At 37.1% G+C, this 27,252-nt stretch overlaps 2 protein-coding genes across 3 annotated transcripts; one reads left to right on the forward strand and one right to left on the reverse strand.

Annotated features, from left to right (window-relative positions):
• The first annotated feature begins 2,260 nt into the window (after window positions 1-2,260).
• On the forward strand, window positions 2,261-7,039 carry LOC127095907 (cyclin-A2-2). Of its 2 annotated transcripts, none has more exons than XM_051034532.1 (12): window positions 2,261-2,394; window positions 2,786-2,964; window positions 3,719-3,935; window positions 4,055-4,188; window positions 4,314-4,406; window positions 4,760-4,893; window positions 4,989-5,064; window positions 5,164-5,240; window positions 5,318-5,351; window positions 5,650-5,799; window positions 5,903-6,040; window positions 6,127-7,039. In XM_051034532.1, the coding sequence occupies exons 2-12, from the start codon at window positions 2,800-2,802 to the stop codon at window positions 6,175-6,177; spliced, it is 1,269 nt and encodes a 422-aa protein (XP_050890489.1). In that variant the 5' UTR covers window positions 2,261-2,394; window positions 2,786-2,799; the 3' UTR covers window positions 6,178-7,039. The 2 variants fall into 2 exon arrangements, with proteins under 2 accessions (XP_050890489.1, XP_050890490.1); XM_051034533.1 differs by having other exon boundaries at window positions 3,722-3,935.
• LOC127095906 (serine/threonine protein phosphatase 2A 57 kDa regulatory subunit B' kappa isoform) lies at window positions 6,687-9,469 on the reverse strand. The gene is made up of 2 exons (XM_051034531.1): window positions 7,548-9,469; window positions 6,687-7,335 (listed from the first exon to the last, which is right to left on the reverse strand). Exons 1-2 carry the CDS (start codon window positions 8,688-8,690, stop codon window positions 6,991-6,993), a joined length of 1,488 nt encoding a protein of 495 aa, XP_050890488.1. The 5' UTR covers window positions 8,691-9,469; the 3' UTR covers window positions 6,687-6,990.
• Window positions 9,470-27,252: the final 17,783 nt, after the last annotated feature.

The following is a 27,252-nucleotide window of genomic DNA, read 5'->3' on the forward strand; positions in this document are numbered from 1 at the left end:
TATAATATTCATAAACAAAATCAATAATTAGTCTAGTTTTTATAACCCTAAGTTTTATAATATCAATTTGATTTTTTTCCTTATCTGTGTCGCCAACTATATATATACTAACCTAAACAACACTCATATTCTTTTTCACGATACTCTTAACGATTTTATTCCTACTTTTGTATTGCATCTTGTTCGACTATTTTCATATATGGTAATTAATATTATTTAGATACAATTATTTAGAAAACTTATATTATTTTTCAAATAATGTTTTTCCTTTAAATTCAACTATATGTGTCAGTGATCGATCTAGTGAGTATGCATAATAACTATAAGAATTATTTCTAAGTTTTAGCGATCGATCTAGTGAGTATTCATGATAACTCTAAGAATTATTTATAAGTTTTATTATAGATTTATGGCGAATTTGACAAAACAAGGGTATTATTATATGCAAGTGACTTGGCTACCGCAACCAACTTATTATAATGGTTTTATCCAAAATTATTATATGCAAATGGCTTGGCTACCACAACCAACTTATAATTTTATTGATAGGATGGTTATGATTTTTTTATCGAAAGGTAATTTAAATTATGGTGTGTATCTCGTTGTCTAGAATAAAATCACCAAGTCCAAAAAGTTGGATGATCTTGGGATCCGAAAAATAAGAGAGATCAACCCTTCTATGTTGAATAAGTTGGTTTGGGGTCTGCATCGAGATTGTGATTCCGTATGGGTCCAAGCTTTGAAGCATAAATACATCACTGAGGAGACATTCCTTAATATGAAAAAGAAACGGTAATCAGTTACTTGGAATGCAATTATGAAAGCTCTATTTGCTCTTAAAGATGGCTTTGAATTTAGATTGGGGGATGGGAACTCATCTTTCTGATTTTCCAATTAGTATGGGATAGGGAAATGAGCGGAGAAAGTTCTTTATATGGATATCCACAGTCTGGAAATGCAAGTGAATGATGTATATCCACATAAAGCGCTTCCCATTATATACTAATATTTCTCCGGTTGTTTGTGACCGTCTGAAAGCGTTTCCCATTTGTTTGAATTCTTTAGTGTCTGATCAATTAACATGGAATGGAATTTTATATGGTATCTATACTAATCGAGATGGTTATAATTGGCTCAACAGACTTGAATTTGTTCATAACACAACAAACAATAACTCTTGGAAGTGAGTGTGGTATATTCTTGCTCTTAAGAAGGTGAAACTCTTCATTTGGATGGCTTTACATAAATCCTTTCGTACGAGATCAATGTTATGTCATCGTGGTATGCTCTAGACGAATCTCTATCCTATATGTAATACGGACGCTGAGACGACTCTATACTGTTTGAAAGACTGTGAATTTTCTACTCTCTTTTGAAAATCTATTGACTTCTTGGACACATTATTCTTCCAAGAGGATAGTTTATACGATTGAATCAGACATGACATTGATGATGGCTCTATCTTTTTTTTTTGCTTGCTGGTGGTTGTGACGCGATAAAAGCAAACGGTGTCTTACGAATGAAGTGGTATCTTCCTATACTTTGAAACTCATCACAGTGAATTATACTAATTTGTTAGCTAAATATTGTCTCAAGCATAATATGTCTCATCCAACGAGAACGGTCACGTGGAATTCACACAAAAGTAGTAATATGATTTTGAATATTGATGGAAGTAGCATCGGTTATTTCGACGTCTCGGGTTTTGGTGGATTTATTTGAAATGGTAATGGTGCTTGGATTCACAGTTTTTCAGATAATATTGGTTATTACAACATCCTTCATGTTGAGCTAATGTTGATAGTGCTTGGTTCACGGTTTTGCATATAGCCTTGGACATCAAAGATCTTATGTGTTATTCTGACTCCAACTTTACTATCAAATTTATCTCAAAGACGATTAATGTTTGACATCACTATATCGCAATTCTTCACAACATTAAAGAGTTTCTCTATAGAAAATGACGAGTTCAAATATTTCATACTCTTATGAAAGAAGATACATGTGTTGACTATCTAACAAAACATGAGAGTGATAATTATTCATTAGATAAGAATCATCAGTCTCCTTCTAACGGATACTAATAAGACTTTATTTAATAGATAATTTTCTTTTCGGCTTCATTTCTCACTTTTTTTATAAAAAAGAAACAAGGGTATTGTCATAATTTTGTTAAAAAACTTATCAAAACTTAATTAGTTGTTACTTTGCCAAATTTACCCTTGAGGCCATGTTTACATACATCCCAACAAAGTTTAGCGTTTAGATTTTGCAAATTTAAACGATAGCCGTGTCTCCCGCTCACTCTCATTCACTCAGTCTTACGACTCCGCTTTTATTATTATCTCGCTTTCACTCTTTTCTTCTTCTTCCATCTCCACACACTACCTTCCTGTACTTCACTTTCTCTCTCATCCTTCTCTCTCTACCATTCCCATGAAATATATATACATAACCTTTGACTCAATATTCAATCGATGCACACTAACCTTATAGCTTCACTTCAACTCACACATTTCTACCAATTTTCGATATCATCATTTCATCGTTTTCATTACCATGCCGCATAGATCTGTTTTTGTTTATTGCCTCACCATTGTTACAAAAAAATTAACCTATCAATAAATTAAAATATTCTTTTTTTATTATTTTTTATTATTATTAAAAAAAAACTCCTCTATTTAATTGACTATTAATATTTTTTTCCTTCTTTTAATTTATAAGAATTATTTTACTTATTTATTTATTTATTTATTTATTGAATTGTGAATTGTGAATTGTGCAGTGAGGGAAGGAAAAATGAATAAAGAAAATGTGGAGAATGTTAGGGTGACTCGAGCAAGGGCTAGAGCCATGAAAGCCTCTTCAACAAAGGAACCAGCTATGGTTGGACTAAGGGATGTGACTAACATTTCAACAAAATCATCGCACAATAATAAGCGTCTTCATACGTCAAATTTGCAGGTATAATAAATATGCAACTTTGTATTTTTTTTTATATTAATATTATTATTATTATTATTATTGGGATTGATTTGTTCATGTGTATTTGATCTTTGATTTAGTGTAGGTTTGGTTTCATCGGTATGTATGTGTAGAGTTGATTCTGATATGTTTGATTGTTCTCGAGTATAATTGATTATATCAAACTCATAATTCATTAAAAAATTAATAGATGGTTAAGGAAGTATATACATTTTTAAAGAATTTATCGGAGTGTTACAAATCTTTTCAAATCTGTTGTTAATTATGTTTAATAGATGGTTAATGAATATATCGGAGTGTTTAGACTTCTTTTACCACTTCTTTTAGAGGTAAATTATGTTTCATAATATAATTTGTCCTTTTAAAATTTAGTGGAAAAAATTTATTTTTTCATTTGCAGATTTACTTAATCATGTTTGCAGTAAAAATTACTTTTCAATAATGTTGTGGAGACTTCTAAATCCTTTATATTGCGGCCGCATTTGAAAACTATTTAAATTTCTATTTCGTTTATGACATGTTGTCAAATATCGGCCATGGCCAATATCCATCGTGGTCAGATTTGTGAAAGATGGCGATGCCACAACGCCATATGTCAAATATGGCAGCGCCATCCATAATTAAGTTGGATTTTGTAAATCTTTGGAGTGAATAATAGATGATTTCTTGAACTAAATTGCTTGTTTAGATGATTTTTTTAACTAGTGATTTGGTGATGTTGTTCATCACATAGAAGAATGAGGTTTGTAAGAAGAGAAAGACCAAGGTAACTTCAGAAGATAATGCCTACTTACAAGTTTTGACAACCAAAGAGAATGCTCAGACGGAGTTGGCTAAAGATTCTTCAACATCAGCAATAACAATGAAAGATTCACTGCAACTGAAAGTTCAACCTTATCTGGTTGTTCCCATGCTTTCAATGCAGGACTCTGTCAAGTCTCCAATTGAAGGTTTTTTCAACTTTCTCGTTCGATTTTATTCAATATGAAGTGTCTGATATCGAACATGTCTTCAATATGAAGTGCTGCGCCACAATTGCTAATATTTTTATCTTGATTGGATGATGCAGATATAAATCTGATATGTGAGAAACTAAGAACCTCAGTTGGCTTTGGAGTTGTAGACATTGATTCGGAGGCAAAGGATTCTCTTGTTTGGACTTCTTATGCCCCTGATATATACTATAATATTCATGTCAGAGAGGTTTGTGTTGTAAAATGTCTTTTTTTCTTCATTTGGACTATGGCCACTAATACTATGCTATAAATGTTCAATCTTTATTACTCATTGTTATGATAAAATCCCAACTGCTTCTCCTTTTCTGACAGTGTGAAAGGAGGGCACTAGCCGATTACATGGAAAAGGTGCAGCGGGATATCACTCCAACCATGCGGGGAATTCTGGTCGATTGGCTTGTGGAGGTTAGTTTCATTATAATATTAGACACAGTTTGAATAGACAGCTTAATTAAGTGCTTATAGCATAAGCCCTTTAGTATTAGTATTTATATGTAAGTTATTTCATAAACTATCTAAAGAGTTTGTGGAATTAAGCTGAAAACGCTTATGGACGTGTCATAAGTTGTTTCTATAAGCTCTCTCAAATGCTTATGCTAGTAGATAATTTTGATCAATTCAATCAAAATCCCTTAGTATGTCTTATCCATGTTTCTTAGATAAATGAACATTAAGAAATTGTTGAGTACTGTCGTTAAACTGCATCAATATTTGGTTGTCGAATGGATTTGTTGGAACGTTATTATATTCTGTTTCAGGTTTCTGATGAATATAAACTAGTTCCAGACACACTCTACCTTACAGTGAATCTCATTGATCGATTCCTTTCCTGTCACGTGATTACAAGGCAGAGGCTCCAGTTGCTTGGTGTTACTTGCATGCTGATTTCATCGTAAGTACAGTACTTTGTAATTTCCTTCGTGCAAAGTTTCGATCTCGAATGCATTTGATAAATTTGATATCTTTTCTTTCTTTCATGGCTTGAAGTAAGTATGAAGAGATCTGTGCTCCCCGACTAGAAGAATTTGTCACCATCACAGATAATACATACTCGAAAAAAGAGGTATAAACAACATTTGGTATTATTACTGGAAACTTCATCTTTTCAATTTGCATTCATAATGACTGATATATGAAACACCGAACCATTGACACTTGATAGATGTTGAAAATGGAGAAAGAGGTACTGAATGTTCTGCAGTTCCAATTATCTGTTCCTACAATCAAAACATTTCTCAGGTACATAATACATATACAATTTTCATTCAAACACAGTTTAAATTCAATGCAACTCTAACCAGATTTTTGGCTTTCAGGAGGTTCATCCAAGCAGCACAATCTTCTTACAAGGTACTTAATATAGACTGTACTTGATATTGAATATCCGAATTCCAAATCCATATTCCCTGCGCACCGCAGTAATAAGATCAGCGCCGTTGGATCAAGACAGCTCACATTTCGAATTTAATAAATCATATTCCGAATACATATTAAAAATCTGAATTGTCTGATGTTTGATCAAACCACGCCAATTTCTTAACTGTGGCAATTGTTTGATTATCTGAATCTTCTGAAAGTGCTTCTATCAGTCAACTACGAAACCAGATTAACAAATTCAAGTTGATTGTACATTTTTTGCTGTTATCAGGCTGCTTATCCTGAACTGGAATTCATGGCAAATTATTTAGCAGAGCTTACACTTGTTGAATACAGCTTCTTGCAGTTTCGACCTTCCAAGATAGCTGCATCTGCAGTTTTTCTCGCCAGATGGACCCTCGGCCAGTCAGAACATCCATGGGTCTGAACTTTATTTTGAACACTTAACCTACATTTTTCCGATTGGCCTATTAGTTTGGACTTAAATTAATCTAAATTAGATTCACATATGCATTGACTTGCAGAATCCGACTCTTGAGCACTATACAAACTACAAAGCATCAGAGCTTAAAACCACTGTCCTTGCACTGCTCGATTTGCAACTTAATAATACCAAAGGCTGTGGTCTGAATGGTGTCCGCGACAAATATAAACAACAGACGGTTAGAAATTCTTTTTTTTCTATTGTTCTTTCATTAGTCTTTATCTCTCAGCTTCTCGTGACAGTGATTTTGGCTTCCTATGACAGTTCAAGAGTGTGGCAAGTTTTTCTCCGAAACCGGTGGAACCTCTTTTCTAGGCTCAACTGTATAAGTTAAAGAATAAAGAATGACTTTAGGAAATTTCTGAATAAATATATACTGAAGGTGAGATTATATCTGATTGTTACAACTATTTTGTAATCAAATTTTGATGCTATTCATTTCCAATTACGGTCTATTCTATTCCGTAGTTGTGACTTGTAGAGGATGGTACCAATCTCTGGTGCTTCTTGATCTCCTTGTAGTGAATGATACAATGACAGTAGGGAATTGTATTAATAATAATGTTACTATTGTATTGTAACAAACATTCTTATTTATATTACAATAATAAACAATTATCTTACATATTGTTGTCGCGAATAAACAATTGTCTGTCATATTGTTATAGCAGTTTGATTTCTTATCGTTATTCACCAGAGACACTATATTTGCTTTGAACTAGACATATTCGCAAATATTGTCTTCAAAGCAAACATGATTTCATAAGTGGATATTTCTAATGGATTCCAGTTTTCGTCTATCTCTATAAAACAAACTCAGGTAGTTGTTAAACAGGCTCTCAGGTTAGTACTTGTATTTAATGGAGAGCAACTGAGGATTATAATGTAAGAAGGTACATACACAGAAAGAAGGAAGATACTACAAACAAGCTTCTTATACATATATTCGTTCGTTTGATCCACAATATCTGCTTGATCCTTCTCAACGCTGTCCATTTCGAAAAATTACATACCATAGTAATCAAAACAGTGTCACAAACAACATCTTGCTGCCAGAAGTAACACCATAGCATCCAAAACCGAAATGCCTCCTTGCGATTCTCGAGGATTCCATAGCTAGCATGCAGTTTATGTCATCAAAGGAGACACTAAAACAGCAGTATTTCCAATTACAGGCTTGAGACTGGCTGCCTGCTCTAGCTGTTTCCATGCTTCCTTTCGCTTTTCGGCTTCTGAGATTAAAATTGCTTCTTCTTCCTTAAATTGAGTATGGCAAGATATGAAAAGCTTCTCATCCATCTCCAAGAACATCTTTCTGATGTTATGAGTTAAGTTTACAACTGCTGGGTTCCAGTGGCTTTTAATATTCCTATCTAGTGCCGGAAATATGATTGGCAGGATCACTTGACGGTTATGAGCAATCAAATTTACAATGTGGTCGTTGTTCCATAGGAAAAGCGTCCTTTCAGCTACCTGAAACAATCCACGTTAAACAGGAAAAAAAAAGTATTTTTCATCAACCGACTAGCAAGCATGTCGATGGAAACAACCGATTCTTAAAAAATATATAGCACCATACAAACTATAGAGCATAGAATGGATCTAATCCTTTTGAATGAAAGAATAACACAGGAGCAAGCAAATGGTGAGAATTACACCAAATGAGTTCAGTGTAACAATTTTACCTGAAAGTGTAGGCTGTTAATGCAGCACGAAATCCGCAAAAACAGTGGAATCATGATCCTCTGGAACTCTACCATGTTGATTCCTTCCAAAATTTCTTCCAGTTCCCCGAGAAACATCACTTCTTTCTGACTATTTATTACTGGCCAATATTTCAACAGACCACTTATAACAATGCTCGCTAACTTCGGCTCCTTCTCTAAGAACTGCGTAATACAGAAGGACAGTTGCTGAAAGTACACCCCCAAAGATTTAGGCTTGTGTAAGGGGATCAAAACTCTCCACAAGAAGATTTTATGTTCCTCTTTCAAGGGTAATGCAAATCCACAAATCACACTGCCGAAAATCTCCAACAACTCGGCAATCCCGTTATGTTTCTCGGTCTCAATCACAAATCGGTAGAATATATTGTTAATTGTTTTTCGAATAAACGGCCTATGCACCATGAACTTCCCATAAACCCTGTGCAGAATTGTCTTCAAACAGTCTCTTTCTCTTGGATCCTCGGAATCAAACAGTTCAAGCAATTTCGAAATGAACGAATGATCGATATACTTTTTTGCTACCTTAGCATCGAGGCACGAAGATGAGATAAATTTAAGCAGCAATTCATATACAAGTTGCAAATGTGGCCAAGCAGGATCAAACATTGGGTCATCATCATCATTCTCACCACCACTAGCAAAAACTCCATTAACCCTATAATTAGGCGGAAAAACTCTAAACAAATTAATAGCAGACATTCTACACATTGCAAGAATAGCAGGTTCACTAAACTTCATTGATCCACAAGCCACAAAATCAACAAGTTCAACTAAAGTTTTCCTTTTCACATCTTTATCAGCAATGTTCTTACCAGGGTCAGTGAAATCAAATGTCACACAACAAAGACTCAATTTGCTCACATACAGGTTCATCTTTTCAGCATTCGGAACATCCTTAAACGGCACCAAAGGTTCAATCCCAGAAACCATGCTAGCCGGAAACACTGCCGATGAAGAAGCTCGTTTCAACGAAGAAGCGCCACCTTGCTGCCGATTGTGGCATTTACCGGCAACACGTGGAGAATCTCCAACCTGGGTCGACTCATCTTCATCGATTTTGGAAGATTTCCGGGGAAGCTTGTTGAAAAGTTGCTTCAGCATTGCAACCCAGAAGCTGAAATCCACCAATTCCAAAGCTTTTACATCAAACCCATGGAGAAACAGTCAAAATCAACCAAACCCCAAAAAAATTACTAATTCTGAACCAGAAAAACCCTAGATCTCGTTCACCTAAACAAATACAAATTTCAAGCAATCTAGATTTCCACCTGAAATTGAGATCCACATTTGAAATGGGGTTCAAGAAATTCTCAATCTTAAAGCATGCATTGATGTAAAAATCAAATCTTGAAGATTGCGGTTCGTGTGTTACGAAGAACACGTGAACCAAAAGAGGAAAGGTAAAACCAAAGGACGACAACCACAACAACAACAAAAAGTTTGTTACAAATAAACAGAACAACAACAATAAACAACAACAAACAATGATTACAATGATAATGTTACATCCGAATCAAATCTCACATTGGAACATTTTTTCCAATTTTTCTTAGGAATATGAAAATAAAAGAAAAATAAAACAAATTTTTTGGGTATATTAATAAAATGATGGATCTAGGAGAAAATGAAATGCATGCAAAGATTTTGATTTTTTGGGGGTGATGGATGAATAGAATGAAAAGGAACCTCTTAGCTGTGGCTTCTTGGTGTTAATGATCCATCACCATTAAAATGAAAAAAGAAAATAAAGGTTATAGTAATGAGTTTCTATTTTTTATTTTATTTTAATAAGGATAAAATATTTGTTACTTTAATTCAAAATATGTCAAATTCAATGGACGGCACTTTCTTTTTTAGTGTTTTCTGTACTTTGCCGCTTATTGGGATTTCCATGGCACGTTTATCATCATCAAATTGTAATGGCAAATGGCTTGTTTTTTTATAACGGTTGTGTTCGGTTTGACCGTACTAAAAATTGATTATATTAATTTTAATTAAAAATAAATTTAATGTAAAATAATTTATAATTTTTTGGTTACATTTTATGGGGGCATTTTGAGAAAGTATGATATAGGGTATGGCATTTAATTTTAACTAAGTTTTATATTGTGTTGGTGGTAGGATAACATGTCTTTATAACAAAAATTGATATAGATGTTTGAGTGTTAACTTGTAAGTCCTCCACGCGCCACTGCTTCAAGGATTTGTATCACAATTATGGTTTCTTAAAGGACTTGTGTCATTGGAAAGAAATGACTTCTAATTCCTATGAATTTCTACAACCAGGTCTCTTATTTGATCGGATCTTTTCTCATTCAATCACATTTCCTCGAATTCAAACCTCGATCGTTTCGACCAATACACTAAAATCAAACCATCTTCGAACCTCCTCCCAAAAAGAACCTTCGTAATTCTCCATATCAAGTTCTTTTTCAACCTTTATCATAGATACAGTCGATGGAGATCTGATCAAGCTAATAGAGCCTCAACCGTAAAGTTATATTAGAATAACCTCTTTAAACAAGAAGCAAGAAGATGAAAAATCAGTCCCAAGGTTTCAAGATCATGAAAATGTGGGCGAAATTCTAAATGATAATCTTTTGTTGATCATTATCGTTATTATCGTTAATCATTTCGTCTCAAATATCCTCGCAAATGATGGAAGTTTCTGCAATATAATTTACCTTGGGATTTTTATCTGGCTTGCCTTGAGGAATAAAGATTTGAGGTCGAGCAACAACCAGGGCCTCCATTGTTTCGTCATTGCTCATCTTTACCATCTTTGTTCCTCAATTGCTTCAGCCTTCGGGTATTTCTCTATTCCTCATCTATTCTATTTTTTCTCGTTGATCCTCCTTTGTTCAGTTTTTTCTTCTTCATCTATTTATCTCTCTGTTACTCCTCTGTTATGTTTTTTCTTCCAATAATAATGAAAAATCCAACTCCTCATACTAACTCTATTCCACCATCATCATCTGATGCTTAATCAATTGTTTCTTCTACTAAGCTACACAAACTAATCGGTGATATAGGATGGAAATTCAACCATTTAAAATACTTGAATAATAAGAGGAGGGTTACATGTTATTTTTGTAACAAAACGTCTACCGGAGGAAATTTTAGGGCTAAACAACATCAATTAGGAATAAAAGGAAACATGAATTCTTGCACTCAAACACCCAAAGATGTTAAGTTGATTTTATGGGAGTGTGGATATAAGAAATTGGCTGCAAAGAAATCTATGTTAGGTGAAGTGCATGAAGATAATGATGAGGTATCACTGCTGCTAGACATTACTAGGATTCAAAGTGGAAAAAGATCGGCTAAAGAGGGGAGTATGTAGGCTGTCAAGAAGAATACAAAAGGCCTATTGGATGTAATTTACTATAGAAAACTATAGGAAACCTTGAAAAAAGGAAAGTAAACAAGCTTGACGGATGCTTGCGATAAGAAAGCAATAGCAAGTTATTGGCAATACATAGCTCGTTTCTTTTATCGGAATGGAATTGCTTTCAATGTTGCAAATTCAAAAAGTTTAAAATTGATGGTTGAAGCAATTAGTATGCACGATTCACATTTGTAGCCTCCAGGCTACTATGAGTTTAGAGTTCCACTTCTTCAAGATAAGTTGAAACTTACACATGATATGTTGAGTACTAATAACCAAGAGCAAGCAAAATATGGTTGTTCCACAATGTCTGATGGTTGTACTGATACAAAGGGAAGAAAATTGATCAATTCACCGGCAAGAACAATGTTTGTTAAAAGTCTCGATTCTTTTGCATACATGAAAACTGGACAAAGGTTGTTTGAGCTTTTAGATAGCTTTGTTGAAGATATCAGAAAAGTAATATTGTGCAACTAGTTATTGATAATAGAAGCAATTATGTCTTGGTCGATAAACATCTTTAAGTATTGAGGCCAAAAATATTTTGGACTCCATGTGATGCTCACTGTCTAGACTTTATGCTAGAAGATATCAGAAAAATTCCTATAGTTAAGAAGCTTATACAAAAAGGAATAACTCTCGTGGGCTTCATTTACAACCACTCTTTGGCTTTACACTTAATGAGGGAGAAATTAGAAAGTGATTTGGTTAGAGGTGAAGTCACAAGGTTTGCCACAAACTTTCTTACTTTGCATAGATTGCACACTCTAAAGACAAAAATTAGACCGTGTTCACTTCTGAAGAATGGTTGAACTTGAATGCAAGTAAGGAGGTGGAAGTAAAGAATCCCATTGCTATTGTACTTCAAGTCTCATTTTGGGAGAATATTATGTACATTTTTAAAGCTATGGGACCTATTGTAAAAGTACTTAGGCTTGTTGATAATGAAAAAAAGTCGGCAATGGGTAGCATCTATCATGAAAATGTTTGAAGCCAAGGAGTTAATTACAACAAACTTCAACAACAATGAAAGCAGGTGCAAATAAATCATTGATATTGTTGATAGAAAATGAAGTATTCAACTTTATCATTTGTTACATGCAGTTGGGCATTATCTTAATTTGCAGTACTTTTATAGCAATCTAATGATTGAGAATGACGATAAGTTGTTGGATGGCCTTTATGCATGCATTGATAAGCTTTTTGCAAGTGTTGAAGTTGTTGATACCATCCATGGAGAATTGTCTAAATATAAGATTGGTGTGGGCGACTTTGCATTGAAGGAAGCAGTAAAGCAAATAACTAATGTAACTGGTGGTACGTAACTAAGTCTATTTCATAATAATTTGATTACATAACAAATTTTGTGTATATATGGTAATGCAAATAAGTGTTGCATTGTAGTTGAGGGGTGGAGGAGGTATGCAGCAAAAACACCAAATTTGCAGCTCCTTGCTATTAAAATATTGAGTTTGAGTTGTAGCTCATCGGGTTGTGAGCGAAATTGGAGTACTTTTGAGCATGTAAGTAGTTGATATTAAGTTATAGATTCAAATAATGTATATGTGTTATTTAAACTAACACTAAAATTATAATATAGGTTCATTCCAAGATGAGAAATAGACTTAAACATCAAATGTTGCAAGACTTGGTTTTCATCAAGTATAGTCAAATATTGAAAGAGCCTTTTGACAATGATGATTTGATTGATCTTGTGGTCATGGATGATAACATTAAAGGAAAAGAGCGATCCAGAACGCATCGGATTTAAAATTTCTCCTTTAGTGATCCTTACGAATGGGCATGATCAGTGATAGAAGCGTTACCTCTTGTGGCGATTGTAACCTTTGATGCAGATCTACGGAGCGATCACGAACGTTGAACGATGACAACGTCTCTACTCAGTCCACACGAACAGATTCCTTAAATCTCAGTGCTAGCTGCTACGAATGAAGGCTTTGAGTGTGTGTGTGTGTGTGTGTGTGTGTGTGTGTGTGTGTGTGTGTGTGTGTGTGAGAGAGAGAGAGAGAGAGAGAGAGAGAGAGAGAGACGAAATTGCAACTGCACAAATGCTTCTACGCAAGGGTTCTATTTATAGAACCACTTGTATGGGCTGCAAGCTAAAAAAAGCTCACTCAAGTGTATGTGGCCCATATCTTATAATATGCCAAAATCACTTAAGCGCGTGGTACCTTACCATATTTCATATTCTACTTAAGTACATTGTACCTTACGATGTTCTACAATTCACTTAAGTGCACCGTACATTACGGTATTCCTTAGTTACTCTATCTCTCATCAATCCGTCCTTTTGTGTGTGACCCTGTAGGTTTTCGCGGCATTGGCAATTATATTAAATCATGTATTTAACATAATAAACAGTGAGCGGTATCTAGCAACACATCACTGCTACCCAAGACACGAAAATGTCATGTGATCTGACAAATCCTTTTGTGATAATACTTATGTGTACAATTACCCTTTTGCCCTTATGTCTATATTGAACACAAGGCATAGACCGTGTCATCCTTGTCCAGTTCAATATTGGGCCCATAGACATTTATCCTGTTACGCAGGATGGGCAAATTCCTTCTAGGTCACTCATGTCCCTTAGCATGCTTCGTGGAGTACCCATCAACTGTCTTTATGGTCATCCAATTTACGGACAATGTTTGATCAGCAATAAGGCACTCGACTCTACATCTAGGGTCCATAGTTGTTTCAGGTCGAAGGATGGTATACACCATTATCACCATGAGAATAACTTATGACACTTTGCATAACATTCTATATAGTATTCTCATAGCGGGTCAATCCAGTATAAATATTACTCTTAATATTCATACCTATGTTTAAGACTTGATAACTCTTTATCCATGATCCATGAGATATGATCATCAGTCTATATACATAATAGTCTTAATGCTTTAATATTATCCCACTTCACAATAAAGCTCGACTATGGATACTTTAAGAATAGTTTCCTTATGTTTAATGTGATCTCATGATTAAGTCACACTTGATACATTAAACGGACTATCTATTCTAGGGACTTTATTAGACAAACATAATAAAGAAAAAGCCTTTTATTATTAATAAATAATTCGATACAAGTACCAAAAGTATTGGCCTCTAGGGCTTTCACCAATAATCTCCCACTAGCACTAGATCCAATCAGGCATACCCCTAATGCCCATAGATCTAGTATGGCCATCATGCTTCTGCTATGCAAGAGGCTTTGTCAGTGGGTCAACAATATTTTCAATTGTAGGTACTCTGCATATTTTCACATCTCCTCTATCTATTATCTCTCGAATGAGGTGATAACGCCTAAGTATGTGTTTGGATCGTTGGTGAGATCTAGGTTCCTTAGCTTGTGCGATAACACCATTGTTATCACAATAGAGACCAATGTGATCCACAATGCTAGGAACTATGTCAAGTTCACTAATGAACTTTTTGATCCAAACAACTTCCTTTGCTGCACTTGAGGCAGCAATATACTCGGCCTCGATTGTAGAATCAACAACTGTATCTTGCTTTGAATTTTTCCAACTCACAGCGCCACCGTTTAAGCAAAACACATAACTAGATTGCAATCTAAAGTCATCCTTATCTGTCTGGAAGCTAGCATCGGTGTATCCAATTACAACCAGCTCTTCCTGACCTCCATATATCAAGAATGAGTCTGTAGTCCTTCTCAAATACTTAAGGATATTCTTGACATCTACCCAATGAGCATCACCAGGATCATATTGGTACCTACTCGTTGCACTTAAAGCATACGAGACATCTGGTCGAGTACATAACATGGCATACATGATAGATCCTATTGCAGATGCATATGGAATCTTATTCATGCGATCCCTTTCTTCCTTAGTTTAAGGGGATTGTGTTTTTGATAGACACAGGCCATGTTGCATAGGTATGAATCCTTTCTTGGAATCATGCATATTAAAGTGTCTCAGCACTTTGTCTATGTACGTACTCTAACTTAGGCCAAGCAGTTTTTATGATCTATCTCTATAGAGTATGATTCCTAATATATAGACTGCTTCACCTAGGTCCTTCATAGAAAAGCATTTCCCCAACCAAGACTTTACTTGTTGCAGGGTTGGGACATCGTTTCCAATGAGTAATATGTCATCTACATATAATACCAGGAAACGATCATGCTCCCACTAACCTTCTTGTAGACACAAGGCTCATCTTCGTTCTTGATGAAGCCATATTGTTTTACTGTTTCATCAAAACGAAGATTCCAACTTCTGGAAGCTTGCTTTAATCCATAGATTGATCTTTATAACTTACATTTCTTTTGGGCTTCTTCTGGTTGTCAAATCCTTCAGGCTGTGTCATGTACACATCCTCAAGAAGATTCCAATTAAGGAAAGCAGTTTTGACATCCATCTGCCATATTTCATAATCATGATATGCAGCGATAGCAAGTAAAATCTGAACAGATTTAAGCATTGCAAATGGTGAAAAGGTTTCATTATAGTCAACCTCATGAATTTGTTTATATCCTTTTGCAACCAGTCTTGCCTTATAGGTATGTACCTTACCATCCATGTCAATCTTCTTTTTGAAGACCCACTTGTATCCTATAGGGTTAACTCCTACATGAGGCTCTACCAAGGTCCAAACTTGGTTTGTGTACATGGAATCCATTTCAGATTTCATGGCTTCTAGCCACTTCTCAGACTCGGGACCAGTTATGGCCTCTTGGTAGGTCACAGGCTCATCTTGATCCATGAGTAATACATCACCTTGATCAGTTATGAGATATCCATATCTCTCAGGTAGGTGACGTATCCTGCTTGACCTACGTTGGTCTTGTTCTACTTGAGCAGGTTACTCTTCCACAACTACTTGTGTTCCCTACTCTAATTCCTCCATATGTGTATCAATGCTTTGTGATTCTTGAATTTCTTCAAGCTCTACTTTCCTCCCACTGATTCCTTTGGAAATAAAATCCTTTTCTAGGAAAACTCCAATTCGAGCAACAAACACTTTGCCCTCAGAAGGATTGTAGAAGTAATACCCTCTTTTTTCTTTAGAATACCCCACAAATAAGCATTTGTCAGATTTGGGCTCAAGCTTAGTTTAAATTTGTCGTTTCACATAAACTTCGCAACCCCAAATCTTCATGTAAGACATATGTGGTTTCTTACCACTCCATATCTCATTTGTTGTCTTCTCAACCTTTTTGGATGGAACACGGTTAAGTGTGTAAGCTACTGTCAATAGTGCATGTCCCCAAAAGGAGTTTGGAAGATCAGCGTGACTCATCATGGATCGGACCATGTCTAACAGGGTTCGATTTCTTCTCTCAGATACACCATTCCATTGGAGTGTTCCAGGAGGAGTAAGTTGGGATAGGATCCCACACTCTTTCAGATGGTCATCAAACTCTAGGCTTAAATACTCACCACCTCGATCTGATCGAAGAGTTTTAATATTCTTACCTAGTTGGTTTTGTACTTCATTCTTGAATTCCTTGAACTTTTCAAAGGACTCTGATTTGCGTTTCATTAAATACACATAACCATATCTATTGAAATCATCAGTAAATATGATGAAGTACTGAAAACCTCCTCTGGCTGGTATGTTCAGTGGTCCACATACATCAGTATGTATGAGGGCCAAAAGATCATTAGCTCTTTCACCTTTTCCTGTGAATTGAGACTTTGTCATCTTTCCAATTAAACAAGATCTGCATGTCTCATATGATTCATAATCAAAAGAGTCCAAGAGTCCATCTTTATGGAGTTTGGAAATGTGTTTCTCATTTATGTGGCCTAATCGACAATGTCAAAGGTAAGTTGGATTTAACTCATTAGGTTTCATCCTTTTAGTATTAATGTTATAAATAGGCATTTCAAGATCAAGTACATATAGCCCATTGTTCATTTGTGCAGTAGTATAGAATATATCATTCAAATAAATTGAGCAACAATTGTTCTTTATTATAAATGAAAAACCAAACTTGTCCAAACAATAAATGAAAATAATATTCCTACTAATTGCAGGTACATAATAACAGTTCTCTAACTGAATTATTAAACCACTAGGTAAAGTCAATACATAAGTTCCTACGGCTAAAGCAACAACCTTTGCTCCATTGCCAACTCGTAGGTCAACTTCACCTTTTGCCAAATCTCTACTCCTTTTTAGCCTCTGCGCATTGGTACAAATGTGAGAACCGCATCCAGTATCTAATACCCATGATGCAAAAGTAGATAAATTAATTTCAATAACAAAAATACCTGAAGTTGAAGTCTCTACTCCATTCTTCTTATCTTCCAGGTACTTTGGGCAGTTTCTCTTCCAGTGTCCGGTCTTACCGCAATGGAAGCAGGTGCCTTCTTTTTCTATGCCTCCACTAGGCTTCAAAGCATCAACAGTGGGTTTGGGTTTGACAACTTCCTTGCCTTTCCCTTTATCACCCTGCTTGGTGGGTCTTTTGTTCTGTCTCTTTCCATTTCTGATCATTAGAATGGACTTCCCTTTTGACTTCAAATTATGCTCAGCAGTTCTTAACATGGCTAGCAGTTCAAGAAGAGATTTGTCCATATTATTCATAGTGAAATTTAGGATAAATTGACTGAATCTATCTGGCAACTATTGCAAGATCAAATCAGTCGCAAGTTCCTTTCCGAGGGGAAAACCCAACCTCTCAAGGTGTTCCACATACCCAATCATCTTGAGCACATGGGGACCTATAGGGGCTCCCTCATCTAACTTGCCTTGAAAAAGGGCTTTTGAAACTTCAAATCTTTCATGCCTTGCTTGCTCTTGATTGAGCATCTTCAGGTGTCCGATCATATCGAACGCTGCCATGTTCTCATGTTGCTTTTGCAACTCTGAGTTCATGGTAGCTAGCATGAGACAAGCAATTTCATTGGCATCATCGACATGCTTCTTATAAGCATCTCTTTCTGCCTTAGGTGCAGAACTAGAAGGTTCCTCTTCAGGAACAGGTTTCTCCAAGACATACAACTTTCTATCATGTTTGAGGACAATCCTCAGATTTCGGTGCCAATCTAGAAAATTTGTCCCAAACAATTTTCCCTTGTCAAGGATTGATCGCAAAATGTTGTTAGAGGTGTTTGTTGTCATGGTAATCTACATGAAAATAATGAAAATATAAGTATCAATAACATATTTAATTAGGCCTTTAATTAAATATGCTCCCACTATTTTACTCAAAACAAATGACCCTCACCATTTGATTCGGAAAATCCCGTTGGAAGATTTTCTAGTGGGTCAAGACACACATTTCACTTTATTTTAAGTCGGCGTAGGCGGATTACACAAAACTAGTTTATTTAGGTAGGAACTCCTTCCAATTGTATCTAACACAACTCTCGAATATTTTAGTTGGGTGAATAACTCCTTATTCCAATCCATCACATGGATCATTTCCAATTCTTGCTTCTAAACATATATAATCTTATTATAATTTGTTTAGTTAAGTTTGACCCATTGTTTTAGCAATTGAATATTACAATTATCCCATCGCACCTTACTAATATAGAACATGCACCTCGCGTAGGCGAAACCTACATTATTCAATACTAATCTTGATGAGTGCTAAAACTTGGAAAGCATAAACTTAATATTTAATTTGAGGGAATTTGCAATTATTCTGATCTCACCGGCTTATTTATCATATAAATCGTCTCTCACATGCATCAACATACATTCAGATGCATCAACATACATAATGAAACAGTAATGGCCCCTAGCGCAATTGTTCTCCCAAGCCAATGAGAGAACCTAAGCTAACCTAGTAATGATCTAAGCTTCTCCAAGCAAGATCTTAAAGGTTGTCCTCCTTTGATATTAAATTCTTCTCTTTCTTCATAACATTACATTACATAAAAGAAACTCGTTTTACATACGAGGGAGTGAGATAAGAAAAGAAGTTACATTAAGAGATTAAAAGAGAGACACGACACGCAGGTTGTATTTTAAAAACCCAAAACAAAATAAAGGAAAACAAAGGCCATAACCGATCACCACAAGACAATAATAATAAACACATTATTATTATTAATTTTAATTCTTTTAATTAATTAAAACCAATTAAATTTCGACGACCAATCACACTACGCAAAGTTAGCCGGGGGTCCGCTGCCCGATCAGCGGACGGGGGTTCTGCTGACCGATCAGCGGACAGGGGTCAAGGGGGCAGCGCCCCTGACCGAAATTTTTAATAAACAATTCATTTGTGTCATACCCCAAAATTTGCCCATTAATCTTGCAAAACATTTCTCGAAGCACTCCAACTTATTCTACAAGGCACTGACCTTAAAGGAACAAAAGCCCAACTCACAACAGACCCAATCCAGAAAAAGGCCCAAACTAGCTTGCTCGCTAGGCGAGCAACTCCTTCGCCTAGCGAAGCTTGCGATATATCAGAATTTTCGGGCTTCATTCTGAGCCCATTAGGTCACCACAATCACTATAAATACCGACACTTCAGTCACGAAAAGGAAGAGAACGAAAACGGAGAAAGGAGAACCCTAGCAAGCAAACCCTAACGCTCACAGACGGCAAACCCAGGAGGCAAACCCTGAAGGAACTCAGCGGCATCAAGGTTACCTCTGCCCAATTCAATCCGATTTGCCAATCCACAATTCAATTTGCAAACAGGTTTGCATTGCTATTACCGCCTTATGTTCTTAATTTGCATATGGCATTATGATTAAATTTATGAAAATATCTTAAGTTTGGCGTGTGAATTTTTAGTATGCATCTGAATACCTTAAATGATTAACCAGGTAATTGCTGTAATGAAAGCCATAAGGCATAAAATTGGCTGAAATTGTACTGTTATCGAAACCGGAATCCGCAGCCGCTCGCTAGCACATCGCTAAGCGAGCATGCAGCGAGTATTCGCTAAGCCTTCGCTAGGCGAAGCAGGAGCGAACGTGACAGTAGCTGACTTTTCTGTTCTGATTTTTCTGCTCATCTGACATGTTTTATCATAGCCATGCATTGTTTATCTGATCCTATTACTGTTGTGATTTCTTTTGTGGTGTAATTCTCGATTGCACCCTGATTTGGTATTCTGACATGTTTGCTGAGTTTTGTAAAGGTTCACATATCCCCGGAAAAGATAGCTTGGTAGGTATTCCACTTTATTTGTGGGATACCCTTGTGGAGATTCACCCTAAATCACTTAACTGATTTTAATGTATTAATTTTAATATGGAGACCCACCCTAAATTACCTAGCTGATTTTAATGTATTGATTTCATTGTGGAGATTCATCCTAATTACCTAATTGATTGTAAAATATGGCCTTTGAATATGTGATCTTGGACCTCTCTTTGTTGCCCTACGACATTACGGTATAACGGTCATGTCCCGCGAATGTGGGGATATACTTAGCAAAGACCCTTCGATTAAATCATCATAAAACAAATCATAGTCCCTCGGATGTTGCCTTCGAATATATGATTTTGTCCCTCGATGACCCTTCGGTGTAGCCTACGGTTAAATGATGAGTGTCCCTTCGAATGCTAAGGTATCCTTACAACTGTTGCCTTCAATGACCAATCGATGACCCTACGATGACCCTTAAATCCAAAAGGACAAGACTACCTACTTCTCAATAGTAAGGACAGTTTTACCCTCATAAGGATAGGAAATGCCCATCAAGACCTTGGGTAGGTATAACTCTTAATTGCTTACTCACAATTTAAAAATACTTTTCACATTTCACAAATACTAGAAAATCACCACTTGGTATACATTCATACTAGAATCATTACTGAGTTATATTTTTCTAAACCATTTTCAAAACTAAACGAGGTAACCACTTTGTATACATTCATACGAGAATCATTACAAAGTTAAATTCTTTTTTCAAAACATTTTCTAAACAATTCACGAACACTTTTTCAGACAAGAAAAATAATATAAGTGATCAAGCAATTAAGAGCCCATGGATAACCATGGATACAAAGGGTGCTAACACCTTCCCTTTGTATAATGTACCTCCCGAACCCAAAAATCTAATTAAGGTCTTTCCTGTTCTTTTCCACCTTTCCTTATTGGATAAAAGAAAAGTCGGTGGCGACTCTTGCTAACCGCGACATTTGCTTTACAAAGCAAAACACACGAAGTCAGTTCACCGTATGACAGAACTGGCGACTCTGCTGGGGATACTTTAAAAAGAGAGGTTACCTTAAAAACAAGATCACTTATTCAAATTGTCTGATTTACTTTTAAGGGATTGCTTGGGTATTTTATGCTTGAGTGAAAGATCCTACACCCGGATCTAGTGTACCTTAGGTAAGTAGCAATAGATCATCGCGACTATCCGGCGTATACCGGAATGGTCAAAATGATGGCTACGGTTAATGTGACACTTTGGATGTCCTGATGTTCCTCATGTTTACTTGAGGAAAAATTTGGCTTCCGCGTGGTGTCATCAAAGCATTAACCAGACCTTTAGAACCCTAATTGACTCATCCTAGCCATTAGAAAGTAGTGAGATAACTGACTTCGGTTCCGACTGGGGTTGGTTGAGACTCGATACTACACTCTTTCAGATTGGACTTTAGGGAAGCTTCGGTCAACCACTTGGTGTTGCACTGAAGTGGACTTAAAGGAAGGTCAATGATTTGAGATCCTTCTAGAACCCGGTTACTATTCTAGGACAGGTTGAACCAACCAAACTTCAGTGGGGAGGGTACTTACCTATGGAACGCATGCAAGCCTTAAAACCTAAGAATGATTGTTGCGTGACTTGTTTATGCTTGTTACTTGTTATTTACATAACATCATAACATCATAACATCATAACATCATAACATCATGGCATTGTACTAACCATTTCAAGGACTTCAAACATTGAAAACATTTCATACATTGCATAGCATAACATAACATTGCATAACAGGTACTCTAAAGGGATCAATGTTCTCACGGTTTTCCTCCAAACAGAAAAATGGACCTCGAACAAACTGTCACAGATCTCCAGGCTCAGAATGCTCAATTCCAGGAGATGATCTTGAGCTTATCCAAGGGGCAGGAGGAACTGAAGGCTCTCTTGCTCGAGAAGAAAAAAGACAAGAAACCTGTGAGTTACATTAACCCGGGAAGAAGGCTTAAAAGACAGGCTGCAGGAGTCAAGATTAGAATTCCGAAGGATCAAGAAGAGGAGACAGAGAATGATTCGGAGGAGAAGAATGTTGATCTCTTCAACCAGGAGGTCGACGATAAAGATTATGAAGATGAACAGTACTCTCCAAAAGAGGATAAGTATAACTTGCTGGAAGAACGCATGCTAGCTATGGAGGGTCAAAAGACGCCCAGGCTGGATTTCGAAAGCTTAGGTCTGGTCTCTGATGTGGTCATTCCCCGCAAATTCAAGGTCCCCGCTTTCACTAAGTATGATGAGGCATCTTGTCCTCAGATGCACTTGAGAGCTTATGTGAGAAAGATTCAGCCGTATACCACTGATAGGAAACTATGGATCCATTTCTTCCAAGAGAGTCTGTCCGGCACACAGTTAGAATGGTACTATCAGCTCGAGAGCTCTGACATCCGCACCTGGACTGATTTAGCGACATCTTTCTACAAGCATTATCAGTATAATTCTGAATTAGCACCTACTCGGCTACAATTGCAGAATATGACTATGGGATCTAAAGAAAGCTTCAAAGAATATGCTAAAAAATGGAGAGATTTGGCTGGCAGAGTCAAACCCCCCATGACTGATCGAGAATTAGTGGACATGTTCATGGGTACATTGACTGGCCCGTTCTACAGCCACCTATTGGGAAGTTCCTCATTGGGTTTCACGAAACTCATATTGACAGGTGAACGTGTTGAAAGCGGCATTCGAAGTGGAAAGATACAGGCGGATACCTCTGATCCTCTGGAGACTCCTAATGACATCACTGCCCCTCTGCCTAACCATGGCGAGACTGTCAATGCTGTAGAAGATGCTGATAGCGATTGTGACTTGGATAGCTGGATTTTCCCAACAATTGGTGACGGACTCAATAATTGGAAGGCTGAAGACACTATCCTGATTTCCTTTAGTCAGGAGTAATTGTTATTGCTTATTTTAATGTATTAAATTTTGTTAAAGGTTTTGTCATTTTTATAAGCATATTCACATTCAATAAATCAATGGACCTTTTTGCATTCAAATATTGCGCTCTTTATCTTTCCTGTCATCTTTCAAATAAGTTATGTTTTCTTGCACACACTCACGTAACAATTTGCCGATCCATATCCACTCTGGATCCTGTTGGTAATAATTCTGCTACTGTTAATTATGACTTCGAAAATCCGATCTACCAAACCGACGATGGAAGTGAGGAAGATTGTGAAGTACCTGAGAACTTGCCAGACTGTTACTGCAAGAAGGAAAGACCATACAGCCGCAGGAATAATCAATTGAAATTGTGAATCTGGGTACTGAAGTAGACAAGAACATTACTGAGGAAAAATCAAGAGATAATATGGAATGATGAATGTCAAGAAGCTTTTGACAAAATCAAGAAGTATCTCCAGGAACCTCCGATCCTGATACCACCAGTTGAAGGAAGACCTCTAATCATGTATTTGACCGTGTTAGGAAATTCAATGGGGTGTGTTGGGGCAACATGACGAGTCTGGTCGAAAAGAGCATGCAATATACTACCTTAGCAAAAGGTACCGACTGTGAAACAAGATACTCCCAGCTCGAGAAAGCTTGCTATGCTTTGGCTTAGGCTGCTCGCCGACTAAGACAGTATATGTTGAATCATACCACTTTATTGATTTCTAAGATGGATCTTATCAAATATACATTCGGAAAACCTGCTCTCTCCAATTTGAACAACAAAATGATTACTGAACTCTGCACGCAGTTCAAAATAAAACACCATAACTCTTCCCCGTACCGGCCAAAGATGAACGGCGCTGTGGAGGCTGCTAATAAGAATATCAAGAAGATCATACAAAAGATGATAGTAACGTACAAAGACTGGCATGAGATGTTACCATTTTCTCTTCATGGTTATCGCACTTCAGTACGCACTTCGACAGGGGAAACTCCTTTCTCTTTAGTCTACGGAATGGAAGCCGTCTTACCGGTGGAAGTTCAGATTCCCTCTCTACGAATCATGAAAGAGACAGGTTTAGACGAGGATGAATGGATTCAAACTCGACTCGATCAGATAAATGGGATCGATGAAAAGAGACTTGCGGTTGTTTGTCATGGGCAGATATATCAGAAGCGCATGACCCAGGCATTCAACAAAAAGGTCAAGAGACGGGTGTATCAAATTGGCGACTTGGTGATCAAGCGTATCATTCTACCACAAAGTGATCCCAGGGGCAAATGGACTCCCACATACGAAGGGCCATTTGTAGTTAAGAAGGTATTCTCTGGTGGAGCCATGATACTTGCTACGATGGATGGCGAAGACTTCCCACATCCCGTGAACGCAGACATAGTTAAAAAATACTACGCATAAAAGAGACCCGCTAGGTCGACGTACCTAGGCAAAAATTAGGGATAAACATATAAAAAATGTACACCCGGCAAGTCAAAAACCTGAAAAGGCGGCTTGGGCAAAAAAGGGTATCCTGGTGGACTGAAAACCTGAAAAGGCGGTCCAGGCAAAAATTAGGGATTGAAAGCGTATGACTATGTCCCGTTCTCAGACGGCTTCATCCAAGTTCAAGGGACTGAACAAGCCAATCAATTCCATCCGACAGCCGGAGATGAGATGCTTGAAGACATAATGACAGCAGCAGAATTAAAATCGATAGGACTTTTCCTTCATAGCTTTTTCTTTATGTTCTCGACAATTTCCTCTTACTAGGATTTCTGTCTCTTTGTACACAAATTGCCTGTTTATAGGCCCTCTCTCAAAATCAATACAATTTTATTTCCAAAAAGATACTTTTGTTTTACTTTTTCTGTTTTGTTTGCGTAAACGTCCATTGATTTAATTTGAATTAATATGTGCATTTGAATATGATCGATGTTTGTCAAAAATACATGCATAAAATAGAAATAGCGATTACTACAAGACTTCAGGATCGAGGAGAAGGTCTAACCATGCTTTCCAATGAATCCGTTGCTAGTTCTATTCCCCAGCAAAGCCAGTTATTCCCCAGAAGCAATTGGCATTACTAGACAAATTGGTCATCTCTTCCACCCCCAGCCAGGCTTGTGTTAAATATTTCTACCATCAGACAGAACTCAAGTATCCCTAGATGAGAAAGGGTCATCAATACAAGCATCTCCAACCAGAAGATGGGGATTTATTTTCCCCAGGGGGGTCGCCGAAAAAAAACTTTTCAGATGCATAATTCATTCATTACATCATTTCACAGCATACGCATGCATACATTGTTCGCATTTATTTTCATAAGCATAAAACGTCTCATGCATCATGACATGGCATGGAGCTAACTTTATTTTTCAGGTTAATTATCCTCCTGATACAGTCAAAACAAAGGTCCATTCAGACGGACATCTTTATCAATTACAGTCAAGATTCAAATACACTCCAGATATTCATTGCAAATACAACATATACAAATACTATCAGATATAGCCTGGCGTACGGTTCACTCTGATTCATCTCAACATATGACTCCTTCAACTCCAATACGGTCTAGCATACGACCCATTTGGACCTTCAAATCCTCAGATACTGCCTAGCGTACGGTATATTCCGGGGTGTAGTCTAGCGTACGACTACTTTCTTCTTCAGATACAGCCTAACGTACGGCTCATTCTGCAACTCAGATGCGATCTAACGTACGATCCATTCTGACCTTCAACAACTCCAATACAGTCTAGCGTACGACCCAGTTGGATCTTCAAATCCTCAGATACTGCCTAGCGTACGGTACAGTCAGGGGTGTAGTCTAGCGTACGACTACTTTCTTCTTCAGATATAGCCTAACGTACGGCTCCTTCTGCAACTCAGATACGATCTAGCGTACGATCCATTCTGATCCTTCATCCCCAATGAAGTCACCCGCCTAATAAACAACTCATTCTGTTATTCAGATACGGTCTAGCGTATGATCCATTCTGATCCTTTGTCCCCAGCAGCGTGTGACACACACTGACTCCCCAGCGAAGTCGACAGCCTAATGGATGACTCACGATACAGTCTAACGTACGACCCAGTGTGGCACCCATGTCTTCAAATTGGTCTAACGTACGACGCAATATGAAGCTCTCATCATCAAACTTCCTGGATGGCATCTTTAAGCCCATCTCCATCAAGACTAATTGACAAGTGCAAATTTTTGGGGCATTCTAGTGTTCAATAATCTTCCACCTCCAGACCACGAATGGCATACATGCCATCCTAACTCTCTCGGTTCAAGAATATTGAACAAGGGCAGCTGTCATACCCCAAAATTTGCCCATTAATCTTGCAAAACATTTCTCGAAGCACTCCAACTTATTCTGCAAGACACTGACCTTAAAGGAACAAAAGCCCAGCTCACAACAGACCCAATCCAGAAAAAGGCCCAAACTAGCTTGCTCGCTAGGCGAGCAACTCCTTCGCCTAGCGAAGCTTGCGATATATCAGAATTTTCGGGCTTCATTCTGAGCCCATTAGGTTACTACAATCACTATAAATACCGACACTTCGGTCACGAAAAGGAAGAGAACGAAAATGGAGAAAGGAGAACCCTAGCAAGCAAACCCTAACGCTCACAGACGGCAAACCCAGGAGGCAAACCCTGAAGGAACTCAGCGGCATCAAGGTTACCTCTGCCCAATTCAATCCGATTTGCCAATCCACAATTCAATTTGCAAACAGGTTTGCATTGCTATTACCGCCTTATGTTCTTAATTTGCATATGGCATTATGATTAAATTTATGAAAATATCTTAAGTTTGGCGTGTGAATTTTTAGTATGCATCTGAATACCTTAAATGATTAACCAGGTAATTGCTGTAATGAAAGCCATAAGGCATAAAATTGGCTGAAATTGTATTGTTATCGAAACCGGAATCCGCAGCCGCTCGCTAGCACATCGCTAAGCGAGCATGCAGCGAGTATTCGCTAAGCCTTCGCTAGGCGAAGCAGGAGCGAACGTGACAGTAGCTGACTTTTCGGTTCTGATTTTTCTGCTCATCTGACATGTTTTATCATAGCCATGCATTGTTTATCTGATCCTATTACTGTTGTGATTTCTTTTGTGGTGTAATTCTCGATTGCACCCTGATTTGGTATTCTGACATGTTTGCTGAGTTTTGTAAAGGTTCACATATCCCCGGAA

This window comes from Lathyrus oleraceus, chromosome 6 (assembly GCF_024323335.1).
Source record: "Lathyrus oleraceus cultivar Zhongwan6 chromosome 6, CAAS_Psat_ZW6_1.0, whole genome shotgun sequence".
NCBI lineage: Eukaryota > Viridiplantae > Streptophyta > Magnoliopsida > Fabales > Fabaceae > Lathyrus > Lathyrus oleraceus.